This window comes from Bufo gargarizans, chromosome 1 (genome assembly GCF_014858855.1).
Source record: "Bufo gargarizans isolate SCDJY-AF-19 chromosome 1, ASM1485885v1, whole genome shotgun sequence".
NCBI classification, from domain to species: Eukaryota; Metazoa; Chordata; class Amphibia; order Anura; family Bufonidae; genus Bufo; species Bufo gargarizans.
In genome coordinates, this window is record NC_058080.1 from 390627734 (window position 1) to 390655088 (window position 27355).

At 45.7% G+C, this 27355-nt stretch overlaps 1 protein-coding gene across 1 annotated transcript in view; it reads right to left on the reverse strand.

Annotated features, from left to right (window-relative positions):
• The window catches only part of SLC49A3 (solute carrier family 49 member 3), a 39851-nt gene extending 12931 nt beyond the window's left edge, over positions 1–26920 (reverse strand). Inside the window, exons 1-8 of the mRNA XM_044285724.1 lie at positions 26457–26920; positions 16043–16201; positions 10037–10256; positions 9833–9909; positions 9607–9744; positions 5922–6038; positions 3238–3390; positions 2088–2245 (exon numbers count right to left, since the gene is read on the reverse strand). Of these exons, the coding sequence (XP_044141659.1) occupies positions 2088–2245; positions 3238–3390; positions 5922–6038; positions 9607–9744; positions 9833–9909; positions 10037–10256; positions 16043–16201; positions 26457–26630 (1196 nt within the window). The 5' untranslated portion in view covers positions 26631–26920. The remainder of the gene's footprint in view (positions 1–2087; positions 2246–3237; positions 3391–5921; positions 6039–9606; positions 9745–9832; positions 9910–10036; positions 10257–16042; positions 16202–26456) is intronic.
• Positions 26921–27355: the final 435 nt, after the last annotated feature.

The following is a 27355-nucleotide window of genomic DNA, read 5'->3' on the forward strand; positions in this document are numbered from 1 at the left end:
ACCAGTTTTCTCCTCGTCTTTTCATCAATTTTGGAGAGACATCCAGTTCTTGGTAATGTCACTGTTGTGCCATATTTTCTCCACTGTGTTCCATGGTATAGCTAATGCCTTGGAAATTATTTTGTACCCTTCTCCTGACTGATACCTTTTAACAATGAGATCCCTCTGATGCTTTGGAAGCTCTCTGTGGACCATGGCTTTTGCTGTGGGATGCGACTAAGAAAATTTCAGGAAAGACAAACTAGAGCAGCTGAACTTTATTTGGGGTTAATCAGAGGCACTTTAAATGATGGCAGGTGTATGCTGACTCCTGATTAACATGATTTTGAATGTGATTGCTTAATTCTGAACACAGCTACATCCCCAGTTATAAGAGGGTGTGCACACTTATGCAACCACTTTATTTTTTTTGTTGTTGTTGTCTTCCCTCCACCTAAAAGATTTCAATTTGTTTTTTTAAATGAGTTGTACAGTTTATAGGTCACATTAAAGGTGGCAAAAGTTCTGAAATGATTTATCTTTGTCTCATTTTTTTACATCACACAAACCTGACATTTTAACAGGGGTGTGTAGACTTTTTATATCCGCTGTATGGTTTGTTGGTTGTTTGTTACCATGAAGGCTAGATACAAGGGCTATAATTTTTGTTGCCAGAATCTTAGCTTTCAGATGATACCAGGATCAAAGCTGTAAGGAGCAATATTGAGGATAAAAACTTTTATTTCCTATCTAGGAGAGCTTAAAAAAAGAAGGAGTAGCCTGTCACTATCACCTTGTCCCATGTACAGAACTCAGTGACCCCAGAGGTGTGATACATAAACATTTATTTATGTTATCACCCCATTACCCATCAGTGAGGATATCTACTCTTTGATTGTCACATACAGGAAGTGTCACTGTGGGGAGTGGGGGGAAACTTTTTCGTATAGAGAAGGAAAACAGGGAAGCAGCTAGGCCGAACACCAGAAAAAGGGAGCAGGTCACCTCCTAGAGCAGCCCTATTCATGGCCCTGACTCCTAACCGTATGAGCATACCCAGATGGTAGGTGGGCTCATACACAGGAACCTGAGATCCTGAGTAGCCCCGAGGATCCCTGAAATAAGGTTAGGAGCAGGAAACGACCTGTTCATCCCAGACACGGATGAACAGGAGTCTCCACCGGCCTAGCTGCAAGGATAAGGACAGCCAGTGAACAGCCACTGAAACGGCAGGTAAGAGCCCAAAAACAACACGCACTTACCTGCCGTGGCCACAACGACAACCGGACCCCCATGCAGACAGAAAGCACGGCGGCCACAGGCAGAGCTGCACACCGACTTGTGATTCCCTCTCCAGGGAGCCCTGACACCCCCTTCTGGAGGTTATGCGACTCACAGGGGAAAATGTCTAGCAAACATGCTGGAAGACAGACAACATATGCCAGACATGTAACGACAACTAGACATGCAACAGACCCCGCACATAACCCACACCAAACATAGATACAAGGGAAGGTAAAGACAAAGGGAACATAGGGGAGACATCAAAAAGACATTGATGTCTACCTAGGAGGCCCTCCCACTGGACAGATGGTATATCCAGGATAGGAGCAGCACTCCAACTTACACAAAAGGCTGGATGGCAACTGACCTCAAGCTCTCAACACAACATATAAAGAGCCAAGAGTCCACACCCAAGACACACCTAAATCCACACCAGCCAGATAATTAACCCCTCAGGCACCAGACAGGGAAGGACCCAGGGGAAAGGAGGAGCCACCTACATGCTGCAACAACTACAAGTTGCCGCAGGCAACAGCACGCATGGCAACTGTGTCACGGCTCACACAACAGAGGCCGTGACAGGAAGCCTTTTTGTCTACTATAGGGATAAAACAATCAGATGCTGATGCTAATCAGCCCCTGCACCTAACCAGGCCATTTGTTGACTCCAGAACTTACTTTTAATAAATAGTTAGCAATATTGGTATCGTTAATGTTTTGAATTGATGATCAGACCAGTAGCATCACCAGCTTATACTGCCATAATAATCCTTCTGCTACTGTATAGGGTTGCACATAGATCTAGCATGAACACTTCTACTTACCCAGATATAAAAGCCAAGCCTGTTGAGCTTCCTTCACCAACTGGGTATGAACATTCCACGGCTAGTTCCATAGCAATTGGATAAATTGCAAACCCAAAAAACCCCAGCACAGAACAAATCACCACCAACAGAGGGGCGACTTTCTTCAAATGAGATGCCTAATTGTTAAAGAAATACACTGTTAAGATATGTATCCATCAGGAATCTAAGATAGAACATAGAAAAATTATGGCTATGGCATATTTGAACACTGTTGAGACAGTTTATTGTCTGGATGAATCCTAATTTCATACATATCTCGGTAACCAAATTAGACTATAGCTGGCCATACAGACTCGACGTATATCTAATGTGTATGGCGGTCTCCCAACTCTCCACCGACCACTGATGTTGGATTCCATTGCCCAATCCTTTTGTTAGGAGAGATATAAGCTGCCGCAGAAGAGATGTTTTGTGCACTAGCTCCTCAGTGCATCCAAATTCGGTCCCTCTTTAACATAAGCTCCTATTTTCACTTATTGATTGATGGCCAGGGGTCTGTATACTGCTCTCATCTGCCCCTATAAACTCATGCCTACGCCTTGCACCAGAATTTCGGTGCATGCTCAGTACAGCATCTTGTTTATGCCTTGGGGAGAAGAACTGTACTGAATGCACTGAAATTTTGGCACACTGCGCAGGCACAAGACAAGAGAGCCAGGCAGTTCACAGGCACCTCGTCAAGCCAATAAACAAGAGAAAGGGGTAACTTACTGTGAAGAGGTACAGAAGTTGGGATGCAGTGTAGGGCTAGTGCCTATCCTTGGTGCATTGGACATCTCATTTGTATATTTGAACACAGTGCTTTTTCTGCTAAATGCTGCAACGTGTTACTAAAGGAAAGTTAATGATTTCATTGCAAGCCTTACATGCCACTCTGCTTAGTTTAATAGGCAAAAACAAGCTGAGCAGCCTGACATTAAAGATCACCTATGTAGTGTATATGCAGGTGCCAGACAGCAGTATTGCGGCTCCACCGCCTGGGCAACTCTGCACGTGGATGCAACCGGTCATAGTCACATTTTAGGATGAGTCGCTTTTAGCCATTTCAAATAACATCCTTAGACCCCCTTTAAGTCCCTTTTCTCCATATATATTATTACTTACTTACCACAGCGAAGGCTGTAATAGTTAAAGCTGTCAAAGCAAAACATATTTTCACAATCTCTGTAAACTTCTTTGTCCGGTCAACATACAGCCCAAATAGTAAGGCCCCAATAGCCCCAAATACAATGAAAAGTGCTCCACATAAACCTGAAATAAACTGGAAAAATAAAGACCAAATTAACCTTTTTAAGATAAATAAAAAATATTGTACAGAAGAACAAACATAAGAAACCTCAGTACTGTGTAATACACTCTTATATATAAGGGGTCTGCTGATCAGTGTGGTACCACCTTGACCAGCCACTTCTAAGCAGATGGTGTGCCGTCTAAACAATAAGGAGGATGCTGATTAGCTGAGAACGGTACCTCCGCTGATCAGGAACTGCAGCTCCGGTAGGAGCCTCTGCCGCAGAATTCCCGGAAAATAAAGAGATGAAATGTTGGTATTCATGGACCCCATCATTGTGTCGGGTGCCGGTAGTTCATATGCCAAAGAGGCTTGAATACAGAATGCCTAAATCATAGCTCTGATGTTCACCGGTCCTAGCCTATGAATACTGTCCGCATCAGTATGTCCGTTCCGTAGCCCCGCAAAAAAAAAAAAAAAAAAAAGAGAACATGTCCTATTCTTGTCCATTTTAGGAATTGTTACAATAGATCCACAAAAAAAAAAAAAAAACGGATGGCATCCGTTTTTTTATTTGCGAACCGCAAAACACGTACGGTCTTGTGCATGTTGCCTCATAAGGCATCATAAGAAAATGTGTGAACAGACCCTGAAAGTTGGTTTTCAACATACTCTCTTGACTCCCTTCCCAATCTGACATCAGGCATGGAGAGAATGTAACTGTACAGCGCTCAGCAAGTATCCTATTCTTATTAACAAGACCCATGCACAATACTTGCCAGGGGTTGGACAGTTGTCTCAGCATGTGTCCTGCCCAATATGCCGTTGCGGGTTTCCATGCCCATGACTGATACTTGCTGGTCTCAGCAGCTGTTCTCCCCAGCATGCAGTTGACTCTCTCCACACATGATGTCAGATTTGTGGGAGGCTATGCCTGTACAACCCATTTAATAAAATGCATGATACTCTACTAGAGTTCTGATCCCTCTTAGCCAGGTGGCAACTCTGAAAAGGCTCCTGTGATGCAGTCTATAACTCCTTTTCCTTAGAAGAGTGTAAACCTTTAAAAAAGCCGGTGTCTAACCGAGAGGGCTCATGTTGTACACTTTGTGACCTGACAGAACGTGGTGTTACAGTGAAGAACCACTGCTCAATGCTAAGACTTAGACTCCCTTTCTAACACCTCACGGTCCTCAGCTGGTGTGTACTTCCTGGTCCCCCTCGACAGGCAGGAAATGACTGCTCAGACAATTACATTTTTTGCGGATTGCACTTGTATCCATTCATTTCTATAGGTCTGCAAAAAATGTGGACAGCACACGGATATAATCTGTGGTCCTAGTGATGAAGGGGAGAAATTTGCAGCATGTACTCAGATGGTTTCCGTATTTTGCAGATCCATGGTTTGGGGACCGCAGAATGTATACAGTTGTGTGCATTTAGCCAAAGGGATATATAATATAAGTTTGGGCTGAGAAAGACAAGTTATGATGGGTGTTAGGGCCCTTTAGCATGAGCAGATTGGTGCGGATTTCTCCCTTTTCAATAGATGGTTGAGATATGTGGCAAAACCACATCAAAGCTGCACCCAAAAAATGCAAGTAACACAAGTGGTTTTTGGTGCAGATCTGGTGCGGAAATGCATAGAAATCCGCATGAAAAGCCCTGGAGATTTTCTGTTTTGAAATCTTCACTAGTGTGCAGGTACCCTCAGAGTGTCTTTACACAGCCATGGGCGGATTGGCCATAGACCCTACAGGGAAATTTCCCAGGGGGCCACTTAATCCCTCCTCTTGGCCGCCAGTTGTGTACATAAAGTTATGGTACTCTCAGCATTAATTAATATAGAAGCATCAGGCACTTATGCATCTGGCCAGTGGCCGCAGGTGCCCTCCTGAATTTTATTATATTGCCATCTTAGGGTGGTATATTGTGCTGCACTGTGGTATCTGGTTCTGATAGGGTGGTATATTGTGCTGCACTGTGGTATCTGGTTCTGCTAGGGTGGTATATTGTGCTGCACTGTGGTATCTGCTTCTGCCAAGGCAGTATTTTATTCTGCACTGTGGTATTTGGTTCTCCTGGGGCGGTATTTCGTCCTGCATTACGGTATTGCTTGCATCACCTACTTCTGTTGGTCCGCCTTCTGTCAATTTGGACTCGCCTACAATATGAGGACACGTTTATTTGTTTTTCCAGGGCCACTATGTTCCCAGTCCGCCCCTGCACATAGCAGATTTTGTTGTGACTGAAAATCAGTTTCATTCACCCTCATCGGGCTTGAATAGATCCATGCCGCCAAACAAATGAACAGAATAGGAGTACGGGAAGGTTTACAACCAGAGTCAGGACTTGGCTATTCATTTGCATGTGGTTTTTACTAAAACTTTCTTTTCTCTTCATGCCTTGCAGTATGATCATGACATAAGTAGCATTAAATTTGACTGGCGTAAAAATCAAAAAGAACAGGATAAATGACAGGTGACATTTTGAAGGGCGTAAAAACTCTCATAGTACTATGAGGTGAGATTTAATATGAAGAAAAGGAGTGATATGCTTACATTGGAATAGTCATTGAAGCATAATATTTGTTCCAGAAAGGTAGAAAAAGCGGTGAAAATGCCAAGACCACTTCCAAAGCAAATCATTAGTATAATATAAGATTTATTTTTCATAAGCTGTAAGAGATAAGAAGACAGTTAACAAAGTGTATAGCATTTACAGTACAATGCGCCCTACACAACTGTATATCATATGCACTCATTTTAATTTCACCTTTATTTTACAGGTTTGTGCAATTTATTATAAAATCTAGCACCACTGGAAAACAAATGCTGTCACCTAATCAATCGGCATAACTCAAATCAGTTTAAATCCATCAGTGATTGTGAGCCAAAACCAGGAGTGGAACCTCCACAGACATGAGGTAGAAGGGAAAGATCTGCTCCTGTTCTGTGTGTAGAGCTGCACCTGGTTTTGGCTCACAATCACTGACCGAACACTGACTGTGTGAATAAGGCCTCATGCACATGACCGTTATGTGTTTTGCAGTGCGCAAACCGCGGATCCGCAAAACACGGATGGCAATTTGCGGAAACAGCACAGACCGCCATTAATATAACTGCCTATTCTTGTGCGTAAAACGTGGACAAGAATAGGACAGGTTATATATTTTTTTGCGGACCACGGAACAGAACGACGGAGGCAGACAGCACACGGAGTGCTGTCCGAGTCTTTTGTGGCCCCATTGAAGTGAATGGGTCTGCATCCGAGCCTCCAAAACTGTGGCTCGGATGCGGACCAAAACAACAGCCGTGTGCATGAGGCCTAAGACATAAAGGGCATCTGTCAGCAGGTTTGTACCTATAAAAATGGCTGCATTGTTCATTCATAGGTGCCCACATTGCTGAGAAGGGGCGTTGCAGTTACTCCTAGGGGCTCTCCTCTCTCTGCAACTGCTGTGCCTTCTCTACTTAAGGGCAGTGAAAACATCATCACACTTGGCCCTTTCAATCAAAGTGCAGAGGGCGTGGCAGTTGCAGAGAGAGGAAAGCTCCTAGGAGTAACTGCAACGCCCCTGTTGCTCCTAGAGACTCATTTGCAACAGGTCGGCCAGTTTCAAAGGTACAAATCTGCTGACAGATTCCCTTTAATGGCCAGACAAAATGTTTTTGTCTCTGTATTTTAGCAGCCATATTGTTCTTAATTTTTTACTAATGAGGCTGTCTGACACACTTTATGCAGAGAAATTATATTTTTTTTGTCACAGTTTGCAGAAAAACTATGGGGTAAATTTATATATATATATTTATATATACACACATACACACACTGTATATATATTGTGCAAATGAAAAGCAAATTTAGCAGTTTTTTTTTTTATACCGTTCACCTTTCACACTTAATAATAACCTGATAAACTGTTCATGCTATTAGGGTTGTATGGATACGTGCATTTGATGTGGGCACAATAAAATATATTTTTTATGCCCACAGAGTAAGAAGCTCTAGGAGTGGGTGGGTGGCCCAGATGTTCAGAAAGAGGTGCGGGGAGAAGGTTGATTTAATTCCCCAACTCTTTCTCTTTCACTTTGGGGAGAGGTCTCGTCCCTCCCCATCTGTTCCACTCAGTCTGCATGGTGACTAAAAGATGTATTCTACAGAGGTGGTTGTATTTTACTGTGGAAGAACTGAAAAAGCTCTTGCATATCAAACGTTTGGAAACGGAAAGATTAACAGATAAGCGTACAAAAAGGTTTTTTCATAAATGGGAAAGCTTTATTATTACCGGCATGAATGATTTAGACATATAACAACTCATGCAACCTTTTTCTTTGACGGAGTGGTACCTCGTGGAGCGGGCAAAGGGGAGATTGGGTAGACTGATTTTTCAAGAAACCCGTATAAGAACTGATCTGGGGTACACCTGAAGGAGTGGAAACTGTTATGTTTAATGAAACCGAGCAGAGTGATGTGCAGAAGGGTATTTATGATTGATATGGTGAAACTGGGAGATTTATTGTACTCCTATGATATGGTATTGTTTATCGCAACTGTACGAGATATTGTCTAGGGTCTGAGTACCCTGCTGTTGTTTTGTTGTGATTTATAATAAACTATTAATAAAAAAAAATGTAAATGTATTTATACTACATAGTGGGTGGACATTTATCAATGACCAGCATTTTCTCCGCTGGTTTTAATATCCCCTGTGCTGCAGGAGGATGCACTTAATTCACAAAGAGGTGCTCGTCATAAATCACTGTGCCCAAACCAAGCCCCTGCCATGCCGCCTTTTCGGAAAGTGGACAGAGTGGCGAAGAAGCGTCACTAGTGCCTATACTGAGTTTGTGACATTTTTTTTTTTACTAGTTTCTTTTTTTCAATCCCATTATGGGATTACTGTTTTAAAGCTTTATTTTATACTCAGAATGTATTAACATACTCATGTACCAATACAATATACTCTGTGTCTGACTATGGATGAGGGAATCAACTTCGGATGAAACATCCGAGGTCAATTCACATAAAAATTAGAATGTACAGTATTAGAATGTATTGGATCGGATAAGACTTCGCATAATAACTTCAGAAATTGATTTATACTGTAATTATGCGAAGTCTCATCGGAGCCAATACATTCTAATACTGTACAGAGCGCTCACTCCGTAAAGTATTGAAACAAAGTCTTATGCGAACCGACTTCGGATGTTTCATCGCTCATCCCCATCTATGACACAAGCCTCTTGTTAAAATTACAGGACAGACAGTTCTGGGGTCTTTTGTTGGTCCCGAGGGCTGACTGCAGACGGTTCCCCCAGGTTCACTAATTTATGAACAGTTTAGAGTGTAGGACACGTGTCATGTAGAAACCTAACATGTCCTTGAGGTCTCAGTTCACCTCAAACAGCTTACATTACTATAAAATAAATAAAGAAGTAATACTTCCCTTGCTAGCCTGGTGATCCGGGAAGTGACATCACACGAGCAGCAAGGTAGGTGAATATTCCTTTTTTTGTTATTTTACAGTATTGTAAGAAAATTAATATGACTGGACAACTGCTTTAGATATGTTTCCACGTTGTATATCAAAAAATTTAGTATGTTTGATACTCGGCACTATGTAACACTAGACAGTATAGTTTGTGTCTATCTGTCTTCACCATTTTAAAGATATTTGCTTGCTGTCAGTGAAAGAAAACATTTTGGCTTACAGAGACAACACAGCTATTCCTGCTCTGAGCTGAAAAGCAGATATAACCGTATGCAAAGTTTTATCAGCCGGCATCAAAGTGCACTGCCACACATTCAGGCATTTTGAGGCCGTTTTTGAAGCCAAAACCCAGAGTGGATCATAAAAGTAGAGAAAGTATTAAAGGAAGTACTCCAGAATTTTACTATTGACGGCCCTTCCTCTGGATAGTCCATCAATATCTGGTAAAGTGGGATCTAACACTTGCACTTCCCACCATCGGCTGTTTTGGCAGTAGCTCTGGCAGTGGACGGAACTACCCTAAATCAGCTGATTAGTGAGGGTGCAGGGTGTTGAACTCCCACCGATCAGATATTGATGACTGATCCTGATGATAGGCCATCAGTAGTAAAATCCTCCACAACCCCTTTAAAGACAGATACCGCTGCTCCTCTTTTTTAAAGGCACTCATGGTTCCAAAAGTGGATTTAAAAAGTGAAAGTTTTTTACCTAAAGCATCCTTTAGACAGAAGAAAGGAAATTATGGAGCTTACCTGTTTTAAACCAGCAAAGAAGGGCTCGGAAGTGGAATGAATTGCACTGACTGAAGGCGGTGTCAATGGGGCTTTTTCATTAACCCCTGCAGTTGCTAATATGCAAGCTAGTACGGCAGGAACGCCATAGACGACATGCTGTAAAGCAGAATCATACAAAGGTTGATTTTCAGGTAGATGTTCTCCTCGTGTTTGTAGCACGGTGACTGAGCAGACGCATACTTACTAATATTGGAAAGTACTTGTCTTCAGATGCAATCGCTGGAGATAATATGTTTGCTAGTAATATGCCAAATGGATTTGCTGAATATAGTAAAACAAAACGGTAAAGACAACCTTTTAGTGAAATACAAGAACACGAGAAAACATCTACAGTAGACAAAGTGTCTACTGTATGTGACAATGAACCCGTAGGACAGACATTACTTACACATTGATGCAATCATATTTGCGGTGGCACGTTGGTGTTCTGGGAACCACACGGCAGCCAGTTTAGCGGGAACAAAGAGCACGAGAGGCTGCGCTACAGCACAAATACTCTGCCCCACAAAGAGGTAAACCAAGGTACTTTTGCCAGTATTCAACATTGAGACATCACTGACAGAACGCACTATGCTGCCAATCATGTTCAGCCAGGAACTGATGATTATCTGCAAGAACAAGAATGACACGTTCCGTTACAGGTTGGATATTGCAGGCTCCATTACCATCCTCAGACACAAGCTGGTAGGTGTTGTCATGTTACCAGCAATACAGAAATAACTGCCTGTAGGACACCAGTGATTATCAGGCTTGAAAAACAGATAACGAGACAGAAAAAAAAAAACATTATTATTTTCCACTTGACAACATGGGTAGGGAAAAATATTCAACACGACAATAGAGGAGACTGGCTGGCAGCAGCGTGTACACCAGACTGACTGTGCACTGATCAGCTGTAGTCATTACACCAGTCAAAAACTAGATGCGCCAGTTTGTGCCACATTATGGCACAGTTTATGATAGTGTGTAGGTACACTGACTTTAGTAACTTTTGGCCAACGTGCTCTATGTTCTGGCTACCTGCAGCCACCACTAGAGGGAGTGTACAGCATACTTCCCGCAAACTATTATACAATATGCAGTAAGCTCCCATGCTCCCTCTAGTGGCAGATGCAGGCAGACAGAATATTAAAGGGAACCTGTCACCGGGATTTTGTGTCATAGAGCCGAGGACATGGGTTGTTAGATGGCCGCTAGCACATCCGCAATACCCAGTCCCCATAGCTCTCTGTGCTTTTATTGTGTAAAAAAAACCGATTTGATACATATGCAAATTAACCTGAGATGAGTCCTGTCCCTGACTAATCTCACATACAGGACTCATCTCAGGCAATTTGCATATGTATCAAGTCGTTATTTTTACACAATAAAAGCACAGAGAGCTATGGGGACTGGATATTGCGGATGTGCTAGCGGCGATCTAGCAGCCCATGTCCTCAGCTCTATGGCCAAAATCCCGGTGACAGGTTCCCTTTAAGTTCTCAGCCTACACAATGTCGGTCATTTATCAGATATACGCCAATTTTTGCCGTATATCTGTTGCAGATTTGGTCACAAAAATAATTTGTGGCTGAACATGCCATTTTTCCCTGATAAATCCAGATCTAAAAAAGGGGGATTGGTGTTGGTGGGGAAGGGGGCGGGGAAGTCAGCCCGTCTCATTTATCATTTTCAACACCTGTTTTAGGCGTAGATAAATGGTCTTATTCTACGCCAGCACGGGAGCTGGCGTAAATTTAAATAGGTAGTGGATGCCGGCGCCTCTATATAACTTCAGCGGATCCACCGCCAGCTCAGGGGTTATTAAGACCGGCATCTAAAATGCTGGTCTTCATAAATGACCCCACATATGGCCAAATGTATGTAGACACCTGACCATCACCCTCAGGAGCCTTTTAGACATCCAATTCCAAGATCATGGATGTTCTTATAAAGTTCGGCCTAGTATTTCAAATGATAGCAACCTCCGCTCTTCTGGGAAGGCTTTTGACAAGATTTTTGGAGTGTGTGGTAATTTGTTCTCTTTAAGGGTACTTTCCCACTAGCGTTTTTATTTTCCAGTATAGCATTCCGTCACAGGAGCTCAATACCGGAAAAGATCTGATCAGTTTTATCCTAATGCATTCTGAATGGGGAGCAATCCGTTCAGTATGAATCAGGATGCATCAGTTCAGTCACTCTTAGGCCTAGTTCACACAAACGTATGGCTTTTATAGTTTTTGGCAGTCCGTTTTTCACGGATCCGTTGTTACGTTTTTGAGTTCCGTTGTGTTTCTGTTTCCGTTCTGTTTTTTGAGAGCAGGAGCACACGGCGTCATTGGTTGCTATAAACGCCGTGCGCTTCATGCCGCCGCTGCACTACAATAATACACTCGTATAGTGTATTATTGTAGTGCAGCGGCGGCATGAAGCGCTAGGGCTGCAACGATTAATCGATGTAATCGATTATATTCGATAACTGGATTCGTTGTCGACTAATCCAGTTATCAAATAATCGCCGATTCGTTGCTATGCGGGCGGGCGGTCGCTGCATCTTTATTTTACCTTTTTACAATGACGCTCCTGTAACAGCCAGGCAGAGCGGACGGCGGCGTAACGTCACTCACTCACGTGACACGCCTGCTCCGCCTCCTTCATTCATGAGGTGGGCGGAACAGGTGCGTCACGTGAGTGAGTGACGTTACGCCGCCGTCCGCTCTGCCTGGCTGTTACAGGAGCGTCATTGTAAAAAGGTAAAATAAAGATGCAGACGTGATTAGTCCGACTTATAAGCATCGGGGCCGGGGCTGTTATGGGGAGGGGGGAGGATCTGTCTATGGCACTGCTATGGGGAGGGGGGTCTGTGTATAGCACTTCTATGGGGAGGGGGGAGGATCTGTCTATGGCACTGCTATGGGGAGGGGGGTCTGTGTATAGCACTGCTATGGGGAGGAGGGGGGGGTCTGTGTATGGCACTGCTATGGGCAGGGGGATTTGTGCACTGTTATGAGGAAAGGGATCTGTGCACTGTTATGCCCATAACAGTGCACATATCCCCCTCTCCATAACAGCGCCACCCACAGATCCCCCTCTCCATAACTGCGCCACCCACAGATCCCCCTCTCCATAACTGCGCCGCCCACAGATCCCCCTCTCCATAACTGCGCCACCCACAGATCCCTCTCCATAACAGCGCCGTCCACAGATCCCCCTCTCCATAACAGCGCCGTCCACAGATCCCCCTCTCCATAACTGCGCCGCCCACAGATCCCCCTCTCCATAACTGCGCCGCCCACAGATCCCCCTCTCCATAACTGCGCCGCCCACAGATCCCCCTCTCCATAACTGCGCCGCCCACAGATCCCCCTCTCCATAACTGCGCCGCCCACAGATCCCCCTCTCCATAACTGCGCCGCCCACAGATCCCCCTCTCCATAACTGCGCCACCCACAGATCCCCCTCTCCATAACAGCGCCATCCACAGATCCCCCTCTCCATAACTGCGCCGCCCACAGATCCCCCTCTCCATAACTGCGCCGCCCACAGATCCCCCTCTCCATAACTGCGCCGCCCACAGATCCCCTTCTCCATAACAGCGCCATCCACAGATCCCCCTCTCCATAACTGCGCCGCCCACAGATCCCCCTCTCCATAACTGCGCCGCCCACAGATCCCCCTCTCCATAACTGCGCCGCCCACAGATCCCCCTCTCCATAACTGCGCCGCCCACAGATCCCCCTCTCCATAACTGCGCCGCCCACAGATCCCCCTCTCCATAACTGCGCCGCCCACAGATCCCCCTCTCCATAACTGCGCCACCCACAGATCCCCCTCTCCATAACTACGCCGTCCACAGATCCCCCTCTCCATAACTACGCCGTCCACAGATCCCCCTCTCCATAACTGCGCCGCCCACAGATCCCCCTCTCCATAACTACGCCACCCACAGATCCCCCTCTCCATAACTGCGCCGCCCACAGATCCCCCTCTCCATAACTGCGCCGCCCACAGATCCCCCTCTCCATAACTGCGCCGCCCACAGATCCCCCTCTCCATAACTGCGCCACCCACAGATCCCCCTCTCCATAACTACGCCGTCCACAGATCCCCCTCTCCATAACTACGCCGTCCACAGATCCCCCTCTCCATAACTGCGCCGCCCACAGATCCCCCTCTCCATAACTACGCCACCCACAGATCCCCCTCTCCATAACTACGCCGTCCACAGATCCCCCTCTCCATAACTGCGCCGCCCACAGATCCCCCTCTCCATAACTACGCCGCCCACAGATCCCCCTCTCCATAACTACGCCGCCCACAGATCCCCCTCTCCATAACTGCGCCACCCACAGGTCCCCCTCTCCATAACTACGCCATCCACAGATCCCCCTCTCCATAACTGCGTCCTCCACAGATCCCCCATAATAGTGTCGTCCACAGATCCCCCATATTAGTGTCGTCCACAGATCCCCCATATTAGTGTCGTCCACAGATCCCCCATATTAGTGTCGTCCACAGATCCCCCATAATAGTGTCGTCCACAATTTGTTTTAATATGGCCTTTGAACATATTTTTTCAAGTAAGATCATATAAACCTCTCTGTTTTGTAATTTTGTCGTTTTTGCCGATTAATTGATTAATCGTAGAAATTAATCGGCAACTAATCGATTATTCAAATAATCGTTAGCTGCAGCCCTATGAAGCGCACAGCGTTTATAGCAACCAATGATGCCGTGCGTTCCTGCTCTCAACAGGAATCCAGCCCGGCATACCACGGACCGCTCTCGGCCGTGTGCATTCGGCCTTAGGAAGAACTATATCATAGTTTATTATAGTTCACTACCACGCATGCACAGCTTTCTTTCATTATTAAGGGATATATGGGCATAAATAATCATCATGTGATTAGTAGATCACCTTTCAAACAGCTGGTTGGCAGGGGTGCCAAGAGTTGGACCACCACCAACCTGAACTTGATGAACTGTCCTGAGGATAGGTCATCAATATCATGAAACCAGAATAGGGTGCCCATACCTCTGTTCAACAGCTGTTGGCCTTCAGCTATCTCTCCCCCATTCCCCCATAAACATGCATGTCAAGTGTGCGTTTTCTGGAGCGAGAGAGGAGAAAACTGCTGCCACACACCTCTGGCGGTGGGTTATCTCCCATGAGGCAAAAACGATGTGGCACAAACTCAAAGCACCTGACATCATTTCTCTGGGAAGAATCGACAGCTCCCCACAAATGTTAGATTGTGGACCAGTTCCACATAAAATGACTAATGAGTATGGAGGCTCTCAGAGGTAGCGTCATACAGTGACAAGATATAGAGGGAAGGTATCAAGTTTTAGAAACAGTGCAAATTGAGGTGTAAGTGACCTTTTGCCCCAAAATTTGCACCTTTTTGCTATTTTACACCACCTTTGCCACTTTGGTATTTGATTCTTAAAGTGGAAAACCACTTTAAACCTTGGATCTGTACTTGGCTTTGGTGCCCAGGTACCAGTCGGAACCAAAGCCGAGTCCATATCCAAGTTTTCAAGTGGTTTTCCACTTAAACCCCTTAAAGACCGGGCCTACTTCCATTTTTACATTTTGGATTTTTCCTATCCACGTTCCAATAGCCATAACTTTTTAATTTTTCTGTTCACATAGCTATATAAGAGCTTATTATTTTTTTTGCAGAACAAGATAATTTTTGGGTGCCACCATTTAGTTTACCATGTCTTGTATTAGAAAACGGGAAAAAATGTCTGTGTGGCAAAAAAAAAAAAAAAAAAAGAAATCCACCAAGTTTTGGGGGGTTTTGACATTACAGCGTTCATAATGTACTAAACTGACCTGACGTCCTTATTCTGTGACTAAATACAAATGCGGCAATACCAAACTTGAATCCTTATTTTTATTTTTTTTTTACTACTTTTTACTCCGCAATTTGCAGACCGCACATGAGTGCAACCATAATAGAAAATGCAAATAGGACATGCTCTATCTTTTTCGCGGAACGGAACCACAGGGGTGCGGACAGCACACAATGTGCTGTCTGCATCTTTTGTGGCCCTATTGAAATTAATGGGTCTGCACCCGTTCCGAAAAATTGCGGAATGGGGTGCGGACCCGTTCATACAGCTCTTAATTTGAAGTTGTGAGCAAAGCGACTTTGGATCTAGGATCCAAAGCTCGCTTCGATCATCACTAGTTGGTATGGGTATCTAAGCCAGTTTTCCTGGGCATTAGTTTTGATAAATTTTCCCCATTGTACTACTTTTGATAAATTTGCCACATCTTCAACAAACTCACATCAAGGCCGACTTTAATAATCTGGATACATTACCCCCATGACAGGTACACTTTAACACTAATCACAAACCACTAAAAAGTTTGTGAGGGATACAATAGTTAAAATGGACTTACTGCATAGTTTAGGCCGAGTGTGTCCAGCAGCCAGGATGCAAGAAAGCCAACTGGTATGGAGACAACCAGGTACACAAGGGACAAGTAGTTGACAGTGTCCAGAGAGGACTTCAGGTGCCTGGCAGTCAGGTCGGCTACAGGAGCAAAGCTGATCCACAACTGAAACATAAAAGGTTTACAGAGGTTTAGCTAGATAACTCTTCCTAAGATAAGAGGTCTCCATAATCAGCAAAACAATAGAAGAAAACCTCTAGAAACATATTTCTACAACAGACAGATATAAATGACAAAGCGTTGAGAGCCCTTTACATGGGCCGAGAATTTATTATGCCCTATTCAAGTGTTTAGGAAGTGAATGGGACAGCTTCTTGTCGTTATTACTCCGCTTGCTGTCAACATCGCAGTGGTGAGCAAGTGTAATTACAGAAAGTGCAGCCCCCTCTTCATACAACTGATCGGCGGGGGTCCCCCACCGATCTGATATTGATGACCCATCCTGATGATAGGTCATCAATAAAAATATTTGGGAAAACCCATTTAAGTTTCACCAGGTAGTATGCCTGGTTTAATAGGGTTGATCCTGATGACCGATGCTCTTTAAAATAAACTATGTAGAATCAGATTTCTAAGGTATAACATATAAAAGTCCAATGTGCATTTTGTGCTGCAGAATTCAGCGGATGACCCTTCGATTTCTGCTGATCCACACACCGATTAAACCTATTGTCAATCCGACCGTTTCCTGCCCCAAACAGGCGGCACGCCACTTATTCCCAGTGTGCTCTCACTTTTTAAACGTTTTTTTGGCGGACCCACTAAAATGAACGGTTCCGCATACGGTCTGCAAAAAAAATGGAACGGGCACGGAAAGAAAACACGTTTGTGTTCATGAGCCTTAAGGGGAGATTTATCATTCCCCCTATGCCATGGATTTGGTTTTAAAGACTCACAGAACTGGGTTTTGCGGCCTTTTAGATGCCACTGTGACTACTTTTAGTTGCAACAGACATTTTACACTAGTTTCCAAAAAAGGGGTGTAGTGATTGCCAGCTAGGAGCTGCAGGAGAAGACCTACACCCGTCCTGATAAATCAGGTTAGGTTTGGGCATATCCGAGCACGGCAGCAGGTTGACTCATCTGTTGAGCACGCTTGGGGACAAGTTTTCACTTGCACAGGCACACCATGCTCTTTCACTTTCATTTACACGGAAGACAGATTTTCGTTTTTCCTTGTTTTGTTCTACAGCCGACAGCGACAGGAAGAGTTGCAGAACCAGGACACTTCAGGACACTTCCCTTGTACAGAACATAGATGTAGCAGATCTAAACTTGCGCGTGATATCATGACACAAAAGCCACTGAAAAAGTCAATCCATTTTTTTATTTATTATAGGGCGAGGAAAACCCATTATACACATGTAACGATCCTCATCTTGACTCAACGTATTAAAGGGGTTTTCCAAGTTTTATACCGACGGCTAGGGGTGGGCGATATGGCCTAAAATCTATATTGCAATATAATTTTAAGCATGTGCGATATGAAATATATATCACAATATATTGTTTTCTATATTGGGGGGGGGGGGTTTAAATTTTATTTTATTTTTTAACTTTTTATTTAATAACTATTAGCCCCCTTAAGGGCTAAGAACCCTTGTCCTATTCACCCTGATATTGCTCTATCAGGGTGAATAGGACTTTACACTCTCCCTGCTGCCCTGTGCTTTGTGCACACAACAGCATGGAGCTGACCATGGCAGCCAGCCTCTCATGTGCCCCCCCAGCCTCTGATTCGCCCTCCAGCCTCTCATGTGCCCCCCAGCCTCTCCCTCTTATCAGCCCCCTCTGGTAACTCAAACCCACGCTTCCTCCCTACCCAGTATTAATCATTGGTGGCAGTGGCCACAGGGTCCCCCTCCATCATTGGTGGCAGTGGGCAGTGTTCCCCCCCTCCCTCCCCAGTATTGATCATTGGTGGCAGGGGCTCCCCCCCCCACATCATTGGTGGCAGCAGCAGTGTAATGCTTGGGCTCCGATCGGTTACCATGGCAGCGAGGACGCTACTGAAGTCCTGGCTGCCATGGTATGTCAGTAAGCAGCATTATGCTCACGTGCGCCGTGGCCGCCGGGCGCTTCTTCTGTCTGTGCGGCGCATTGCTAATGCTTATAGCATTAGCAATGCGCCGCACAGACCTATGAGAAGGAGCGCCCGGCGGCCACGGCGCACGTGAGTATAATGCTGCTCACTGACATACCATGGCAGCCAGGACTTCAGTAGCGTCCTCGCTGCCATGGTAACCGATCGGAGCCCCAGCATTACACTGCTGGGACTCCGATCGGAACTGCCGCTCCATGGTCATATCGCAGTCCGGCAATATAGGCGATATGCACAAAATCCATATCGTGGCACAAATTTATATCACATATCGCCTATACCGCCCACCCCTACCAACGGCCTATACTATCAGCTGTATGAAGAGACCTTGATGGGTGTTACCAGTTGGGGGGGTGTACCTGCACAGACTGACACTGGCCGCACTGATTGGCTAGTGTCACACTGGACAGGAGGGAACACCCATCTGAACCTTCAATGCAGACTTATTGCAATTCATTCATAAGGCCTCTGTCGCGCGGGCGTCCCGGATTTGCTCCGGATGCGTCGCGTGTGCAGTTTTTATTGCGATTGCGTTCCGATATTCAGTTTTTATCGCGCGGGTTCAATGCATTTTGCACGCGCATGATAAAAAAACTGACTGTGGTACCCAGACCCGAACCCGGACTTCTTCACTGAAATTTGGGGTTGGGTTAGGTGTTCTGTAATTTTATTATTTTCCCTTATAACATATAACAGGAAAATAATAGCATTCTTAATACAGACTGCTTACTAAAATGTGGATTGAGTTTTAAAAAAAAAATATATATACAGGTCCTTCTAAAAAAATTTGCATATTGTGATAGAGTTCATTATTTTCTGTAATGTACTGATAAACATTAGACTTTCATATATTTTAGATTCATTACACACCAACTGAAGTAGTTCAAGCCTTTTATTGTTTTAATATTGATGATTTTGGCATACAGCTCATGAAAACCCAAAATTCCTATCTCAAAAAATTAGCATATCATGAAAAGGTTCTCTAAACGAGCTATTAACCTAATCATCTGAATCAACTAATTAACTCTAAACACCTGCAAAAGATTCCTGAGGCTTTTAAAAACTCCCAGCCTGGTTCATTACTCAAAACCGCAATCATGGGTAAGACTGCCGACCTGACTGCTGTCCAGAAGGCCATCATTGACACCCTCAAGCAAGAGGGTAAGACACAGAAAGAAATTTCTGAACGAATAGGCTGTTCCCAGAGTGCTGTATCAAGGCACCTCAGTGGGAAGTCTGTGGGAAGGAAAAAGTGTGGCAGAAAACGCTGCACAACGAGAAGAGGTGACCGGACCCTGAGGAAGATTGTGGAGAAGGACCGATTCCAGACCTTGGGGGACCTGCGGAAGCAGTGGACTGAGTCTGGAGTAGAAACACCCAGAGCCACCGTGTACAGGCGTGTGCAGGAAATGGGCTACAGGTGCCGCATTCCCCAGGTCAAGACACTTTTGAACCAGAAACAGCGGCAGAAGCGCCTGACCTGGGCTACAGAGAAGCAGCACTGGACTGTTGCATGTCATTCGGAAATCAAGGTGCCAGAGTCTGGAGGAAGACTGGGGAGAGGGAAATGCCAAAATGCCTGAAGTCCAGTGTCAAGTACCCACAGTCAGTGATGGTCTGGGGTGCCATGTCAGCTGCTGGTGTTGGTCCACTGTGTTTTATCAAGGGCAGGGTCAATGCAGCTAGCTATCAGGAGATTTTGGAGCACTTCATACTTCCATCTGCTGAAAAGCTTTATGGAGATGAAGATTTCATTTTTCAGCACGACCTGGCACCTGCTCACAGTGCCAAAACCACTGGTAAATGGTTTACTGACCATGGTATTACTGTGCTCAATTGGCCTGCCAACTCTCCTGACCTGAACCCCATAGAGAATCTGTGGGATATTGGGAAGAGAAAGTTGAGAGACGCAAGACCCAACACTCTGGATGAGCTTTAGGGAGCATTCACACGACCGTGTTGGTTTTGCGGTCCGTAAATCACGGATCCGTGTGTTCCGTATGTCTTCAGTTATCTTTCCTTTTCCGTTCCGCAAGTCCGTATAATACGGACGTGGTGCTTCCGTGTGTCATCCGTTATTCACGGTCCGCAAAAAAAACGGATGGGTAATGAAATGGGGTTTCCTAGAATGTTTTCAGTCCAAGGGTCCGTTAAAAACGGATGACACACGGATGCATTTCCGTGTGCTATCCGTTTTTCACGGACCCAATGACTTTCTATGGGGCCACGGACCGCGATTTGCGGCCAAGTATAGGACATGTTCTAAAACACACGGAACGGACACACGGAACGGACAGCACACGGATGAGAATAAAAGGCATACCGCAATTTTCACGGACCCATAGAAATGAATGGGTCCGTGCATTGTCCGTCAAAATTGCGGAACGGACGCGGAACGGACACGGAAGAAAAACACGTTCGTGTGAATGCTCCCTAAGGCCGCTATCGAAGCATCCTGGGCCTCCATAACACCTCAGCAGTGCCACAAGCTGATTGCCTCCATGCCACGCCGCATTGAAGCAGTGAGTTCTGCAAAAGGGTTCCCGACCAAGTATTGAGTGCATAACTGAACATAATTATTTGAAGGTTGACTTTTTTTGTATTAAAAACACTTTTATTTTATTGGTCGGATGAAATATGCTAATTTTTTGGGTTTTCATGAGCTATATGCCAAAATCATCAATATTAAAACAATAAAAGGCTTGAACTACTTCAGTTGGTGTGTAATGAATCTAAAATATATGAAAGTCTAATGTTTATCAGTACATTACAGAAAATAATGAACTTTATCACAATATGCTAATTTTTTGAGAATGACCTGTATATATAACTTACCTGTCCCAATTGATTGCGCAGTCGGCATCATCTTCTTTCTTCATCTTTCAGGACGTCAGCGCAGGTCCTGCTGAATGAAGATAGAAATCTTCTATCTTCATTCAGCAGGAGCTGCGCTGACGTCACCACGCGGTGAGCGCGATAACGTCAAAGGTAATTTTGCAGGTCCTGAAAGATGAAGAAAGAAGACTATGCCGGTTGCGGGGTCCGGGTTGCTTTCATCTCTATCATCTCCTAGCAGCCATGCGTGAAAATCGCACCGCATCCGCACTTGCTTGCGTTTCACGCTTCCTTCTTAATTTCTATGGGGCCTGCCGTGAAAAACGCTGAATATAGAACATGCTGCGATTTTCACACAACGCACAAGTGATGTGTGAAAATCACCGCTCATCTGCACAGCCCCATTGAAGTGAATGGGTCCAGATTCAGTGCAGGTGCAATGCGTTCACCTCACGGAAAACTCGCCCGTGTGAAAGGGGCCTAACTTATATGACCAGGGTGCTGGGTGCCTATGCGAGTGCCAACACGCAGGACAAAGACAGCAAACAGAATCTTTGCTAGAACAATAGCTAGGCTTTATAGCCAGTATTTGCAGTTTTCGCAATTCTAAAATCACAGCAAAAACAAAAAACCACAAGGGTGTATTCACACAGCGGAATTTTCACATGGATTACAAAATCTGTCACCCATTATTTTCACTGTGCTGCTGTTCATATGCTGTGCTGCTGTTCACTGTGCTGCTGTTACTACGTTCTCCGTAGTAATTTCTTCCTCTTCGACGGCCGTACCTACCACCAGCTCAGGGGCACCGCGATGGGCAGTTCATGCGCGCCATCTTACGCGAATTTGCTCCTGGGCTGGTGGGAGGAGACTGTGGTCTTCGGTGATACACCAAGACGACACTCGGAGCACGTCGCCCTCTGGTCCCGCTACATAGATGACATTTTCATCTTGTGGAGCGGGCCAGAGGACGCCTTCATGGAATTTGTCAACGAACTCAACCATAACAGTCTTAACCTTAGATTTACTTCCATCATCGTGCGGGACCACCTCCCGTTTTTGGATATCTCCATATCCAGGGGCGACAGTGGCGGCCTACAGACCACCATTTACCGAAAGTCCACATCCACGAATTCCCTCCTTAGGTGGGATAGCTGCCATCCCACCCCATTGAAGCTGGGTATACCGGTTGGGCAATATCTGCGGCTTAAACGTAACTGTTCGGAAAAAGGGGAGTTCAAGCGTCAGGCGGACGACCTGAGAAGACGATTTCAGGAACGGGGCTACCCCGATAGGGCACTTAAAAAGGCCTATCAAAGAGCATGTGCCGAGACGCGCACTACCCTCTTACACCCCACCAAAAACTCTAGTACAGATCCTCAGAAATTGATACGGGTTGTAGGGACTTTCGACTCAGCAGCCACGAGAATAAGGGAAATCTTAAGTCGGAACTGGGGCACTCTCCTCATGGACCCAGATTTAGCTGCAGTCCTAAGCCCCCAACCCTCTGTTACTTTCAGGAGAGGAACCAACTTAAGAGATAGGTTGGTCAATAGCCACTATAGCCCACCAGAGAAACAACGTACATGGCTAGATAGCCCGGTTAAGGGCTGCCATAAATGCGGACATTGTAGCTTTTGCTCCTATCTCACCCAAGGTAAATCCTTTGCTCCGGACCCTGCGGTTCAGTCTTACCACATACGTGACTTCATCAATTGCCGCACCACGGGTGTTATCTATCTCCTCACCTGTGAATGCGGCAAGAGGTATGTAGGTAAGACCAGTAGGGAACTGCGCAAGCGGATGGGGGAGCACATTGGAGATATCCGCAATGATAGAGATACCCCGGTGGCCAGACATGTCCACACTGACCACGGTGGACGCACCTCAGCCGTGACCTTTATGGGCATTGAACATGTCCAGAAACCTCAACGTGGGGGTGATTGGGACAAACGCATATTGCAACGCGAGTGCTGGTGGATTTTTAAACTAAAAACCACCAATCCCCATGGCCTCAATGACCAACTACAGTTCGGATGTTTTCTCTGACAGGGCCCTTAGTCTTGTATCTGCCCTATGATACAATATCTCTAAAGGTTTCCCTCTACCAGTCATACATGCAGTCAGCAAATCTCCTCAAATGAGGTCTGGGAGTCTGCAATGTAATTTATCCCACTCCCATTGGTGTCCCACTCTCGGTCACTGTGGTTTTCCCTGCCCCTTAATGTCCACTGTGTTGTCCTTATTGTAGGATTTGTGATTATGACCCTCCACACACATCCTATATTAAAGTGGTCTGTAGCAGCCGGACAGCGTATCTCTGCCTAGCTCCACCCACTTATCCTTTTGAGCGAATCGCTGCATCTGCCCACCACGTGCCTACCCGATGTGTCCGCCCACGGATCTCCATTGTAATCCGATTGGGTGCCTCCGTTGGTGGACACAGGCATTGAGTGGGGCAGCCTCAGTGCTCAAACAACTAATGACACGCACTCACGTGACGCGCGACGCAACATGTGATGCCTCTTCATCACAATGCGACCGCGTCCCGTGCGCGCATGCGCGGACTAAATCTCCGCCCCCCTTCACTTTAAAACAGCATCAGCGCCTCACATAGCGCTGCCAGACGCCACAGACCCGGCCTCACATAAACTGTTTGATGCGGGCCCAGCCAGAAGGTTGCCATACGCACCCCAGGCTGCATGTAAGTAACGGCACTCTCAGTTATTTGTATATCTAGATGCATATTAGTGTACTGCCTGCCGGCCCTTACCTGTGTTAGGGGATCGGCAAGTTTTTCCATCATTAGAGACGTGTCTAGCGGGCGTTCCCTTGTTTGTTTCTGTGTTACAGGTACACCTGGACCCTTTTTTTGCCATACGCATTCTGGGTATATAGTTACCTCACCGCACATCAATTAGTGGTTAGAGCTAGTCTGCGCTTTTTTCACCCCAACTGCCTATCATTATCCTTTATACTAGATGCAGTTGAGGCTAACCCTAGTGTTAATACACCATGTACCACGAGTGGTTTAATTTAGTTTGCCCTTTCCATCACGCTCAGCAATAACCTTGCCACCGTGCTATTAAGGACAACTACCACTTGCACTAACCCCCGTCCCCTGATGATTCGAGGGGTTCATTATAATTACTTTACAGTATGTTCTACCGAAGAAACGCGTAGGGACAGGTGAACATACCCAACTCTTGGTACCCACGTTTTTCATTTTTTCACTTTACTAGGTGTCCTCCTCATCACCCCGGCAGGGTCTTACAGGGACCTTAGACCAGGGCGAGGTTCCGGACGGGACCACCCCTTGCGGGGCACGGATCCCGTGTTAGGGCATCAGGGTCATATTAGGCCAAGTAGGGTGCAACAGGGATAGACCTACTCCCTGCGGTACTCCACAAACACATGACCCTGTTCAAGACAACCTAGTTCCGAAGGACACCGCTTAAGGCGCTGAGAAAGGACCATCATTTCCGGTGACCTCTTGAGCTTGTTGAATAAACGCGCCTATCAACTTGGTTCCGGTAAGATCCACCCTTGTCTTCTTACCAATATTAGGCATTGTCCTGGTGTCCTTATCTTGGAACTCAGGACATTTTTGTTTATTCTCACCACCAAGTGTGATTCCCCTTGACCCTTGGGGCTCACTCTACGTCAATAAGGGTCAGCCCGAGGGGCCTCATCTACCGCAATCCGCCTATTTGGCGGCTCACGCGTAAGTGGGGTCCCACGCGTGTCTGTCTGTTTTTGTTTGTAAGGGGTTTACATGTGTCTTTTATTTGTACCATTAAAATTTGTATATTTTAGAACGTTACTGCCCCTTTAATTTTCAAATAATACGTTTCTTAGCAGTATCCTGGTGAGAGGTGCGGATGCACCATTCTCCCTTGAAGGGACAACCCTTCCCCTTTTTTGTATTTTCATATGGGGAAGGAATTTTCCAATGCAGATTTCAAACCTACATGGCAGAAATACATAAGTGACTGATGACACTTCACACTGCGTTTTTTGGCTCTGATTTTGGAGCGTTTCCGCCTCAGAATCAGCTCCAAAAACGCCTCAAAACAGCCTCCCTTTCATTTTAATAGGAAGCAGTGTGTCCTGGGGCAGAATCAGCGCTCAATCTCACATTGAAATGAATAGGACACCGAAAAAAACTGCTCCATGAAAGTCTGTGGGTCTTTTTGTGCGTTTTCAGCGCATTTTTTGCGCAAATGTCCTTTAAAGACCTCACGCTGAAAATTAAGCTTTGGATTGAAGTGAACACTATTTTTCACGCTATAACAAGACACATGTATTCCGCATTAATTTTTTAAGCGTGTTTTTTATTTATTTCAAAATCAGCCGTGTGATCTGGCCCTTAGGTGAATCGTGGACGTGTGCTGTCCATGGTCTTTACCAGGGATCAGCCACCTTCGGCACTACAACTCCCACATGCAAACTTATTTGCTTGTTCTTGTAACTCCCACAGAAGTGACAGGAGGATTCTGGGAGTTGTAGCTTCAGAACAGCTGGAGTGCTGGAGGTTGCTGACCCCTGGTCTACACGGATAACACATGTATCCATTGACTTTAATGTGTGTACGGACACATCAGTGGTTTTCTATGGACTGTGGAGGAATCTGTGATGGATAACCTCCAGCTGTGGTAAAACTACGACTCCCAAGATGCCCCCTTGCTTGGCAGTTCTCAGAACTCCAAAGAAATGAATGGAGCATGCTGGGAGTCGTAGTTTCACCACAGCTGGAGTGCTGAAGGTTAGCCATCACTTTACGGAACCCTGACAAACTTTATAGACTGTGGGTCTGTGAAAACCGCAGACACAACACGGATGTCATACAGGATTTGTCCTGGTAGTTCTGCTGGAAACTCATTTTCAGCCTCGCAATAGGTGGAATATGAGTGACACACGGACCAAACACGGATTCTTAATGGGTGTCATCACAGATGTTTGAAGGACACCACCTCGGATTATTCTCCCTTTAAACGTGGTTATTCCTTGGGCAAATCTCTGTCACGTGGAGGCGTAAGCGGCAGATTCTTTTGCAACGCCCATCAGGAGTGAAAAGGTAATGGTGGACATTTATCAAACTAATATAAAGTAGAACCGGCTTAGTTGCTCCTAGCAGCCAACCAGATTCCACCTTTCATTTTGGACAGCTCCTTTGGAAAACGAAAGGTGGAATCTAAATGGTTGTTATAAGCAACTCAGCCAGTTCTACTTTACACCAGTTTAAGAACTCTCCCCTATTGTCTGAACAGAGGAGATAATGTCTGGTGTAGACACACAGTAAAATACCAGAATCTGCTTACTGATGGTTTCCAGGTAGTAGCAGAGAATTCTAAGTCCCTAGCTGCTGCAGAGCTACGAAGGAGTGTACGACAAGTGGGCAATGACTGCGCCCTCAGCACTTACCATGGCGTTGGAGGAGTTGAGTAAAGCCACCACCATCAGGATGAACCACCTCTTCTTGTACAGCCTGACCTGGCTGAGCTTTCTCAGGGTCTGGCATCTCTCCGAGTTCGGGTCCACTTCATCCTCCTCCTGGACATTGTGCTCGGGGTCCGGGGAGATGTCGGGCTCAGCCATGTCTCCTGCGGTAGCGCAGCTCCCAAGTATCACCAAGTCTTTTCACCCAAGTGACCGGCACATGACATGCCGCATGGATTAGTGTGTGCACAGGAGCCTCAGACACCGGGTGTCCCCCTGACTGCACAGGCCCCGCCCCCTGCGCCCGGTCTGACGAGGAACAGGAACTCCACACTTTTATACAAACACGGAAACTAGTCGGACTTTCCCTAGTGCCCGCAGCTCAGTACAAGCACAGCTCTGTGACGATAATAAGGCTTTGTTCATACTTGCGGTCGGGTCTGGTCATGTGACAGCTTTGTCACCTGACAGCTGTGCCAGTCGTCACTGGAGTATGCAGTACACCAGGGATCAGCAACCTCTGGCCAGTGAAACTACAACTCCCAGCATGCATGCTTGCTCAGCTGTTCTTAGAAGTCTCATGTAAGTCAGTGGAGCATGCTGGGAGTGGTAGTTTCGTGCCAGAGATTACTGACCCCTGTACTCCAGTCATTTACATACCTCCCAACTTTTTGGACGGTCAAAGAGGGACATTTAGGTCCCTTTCACACGTCCGGATGCGTTCAGTGAAACTCGCACCATTTCGCAAGTAAGTTCAGTCAGTTTTGTCTGCAATTGCGTTCAGTTTTTTTCCACGCGGGTGCAATGCGTTTTGATACGTTTTTCACACGTGTGCTAAAAAACTGAAGGTTTACAAACGACATCTAACAACCATCGGTGAAAAA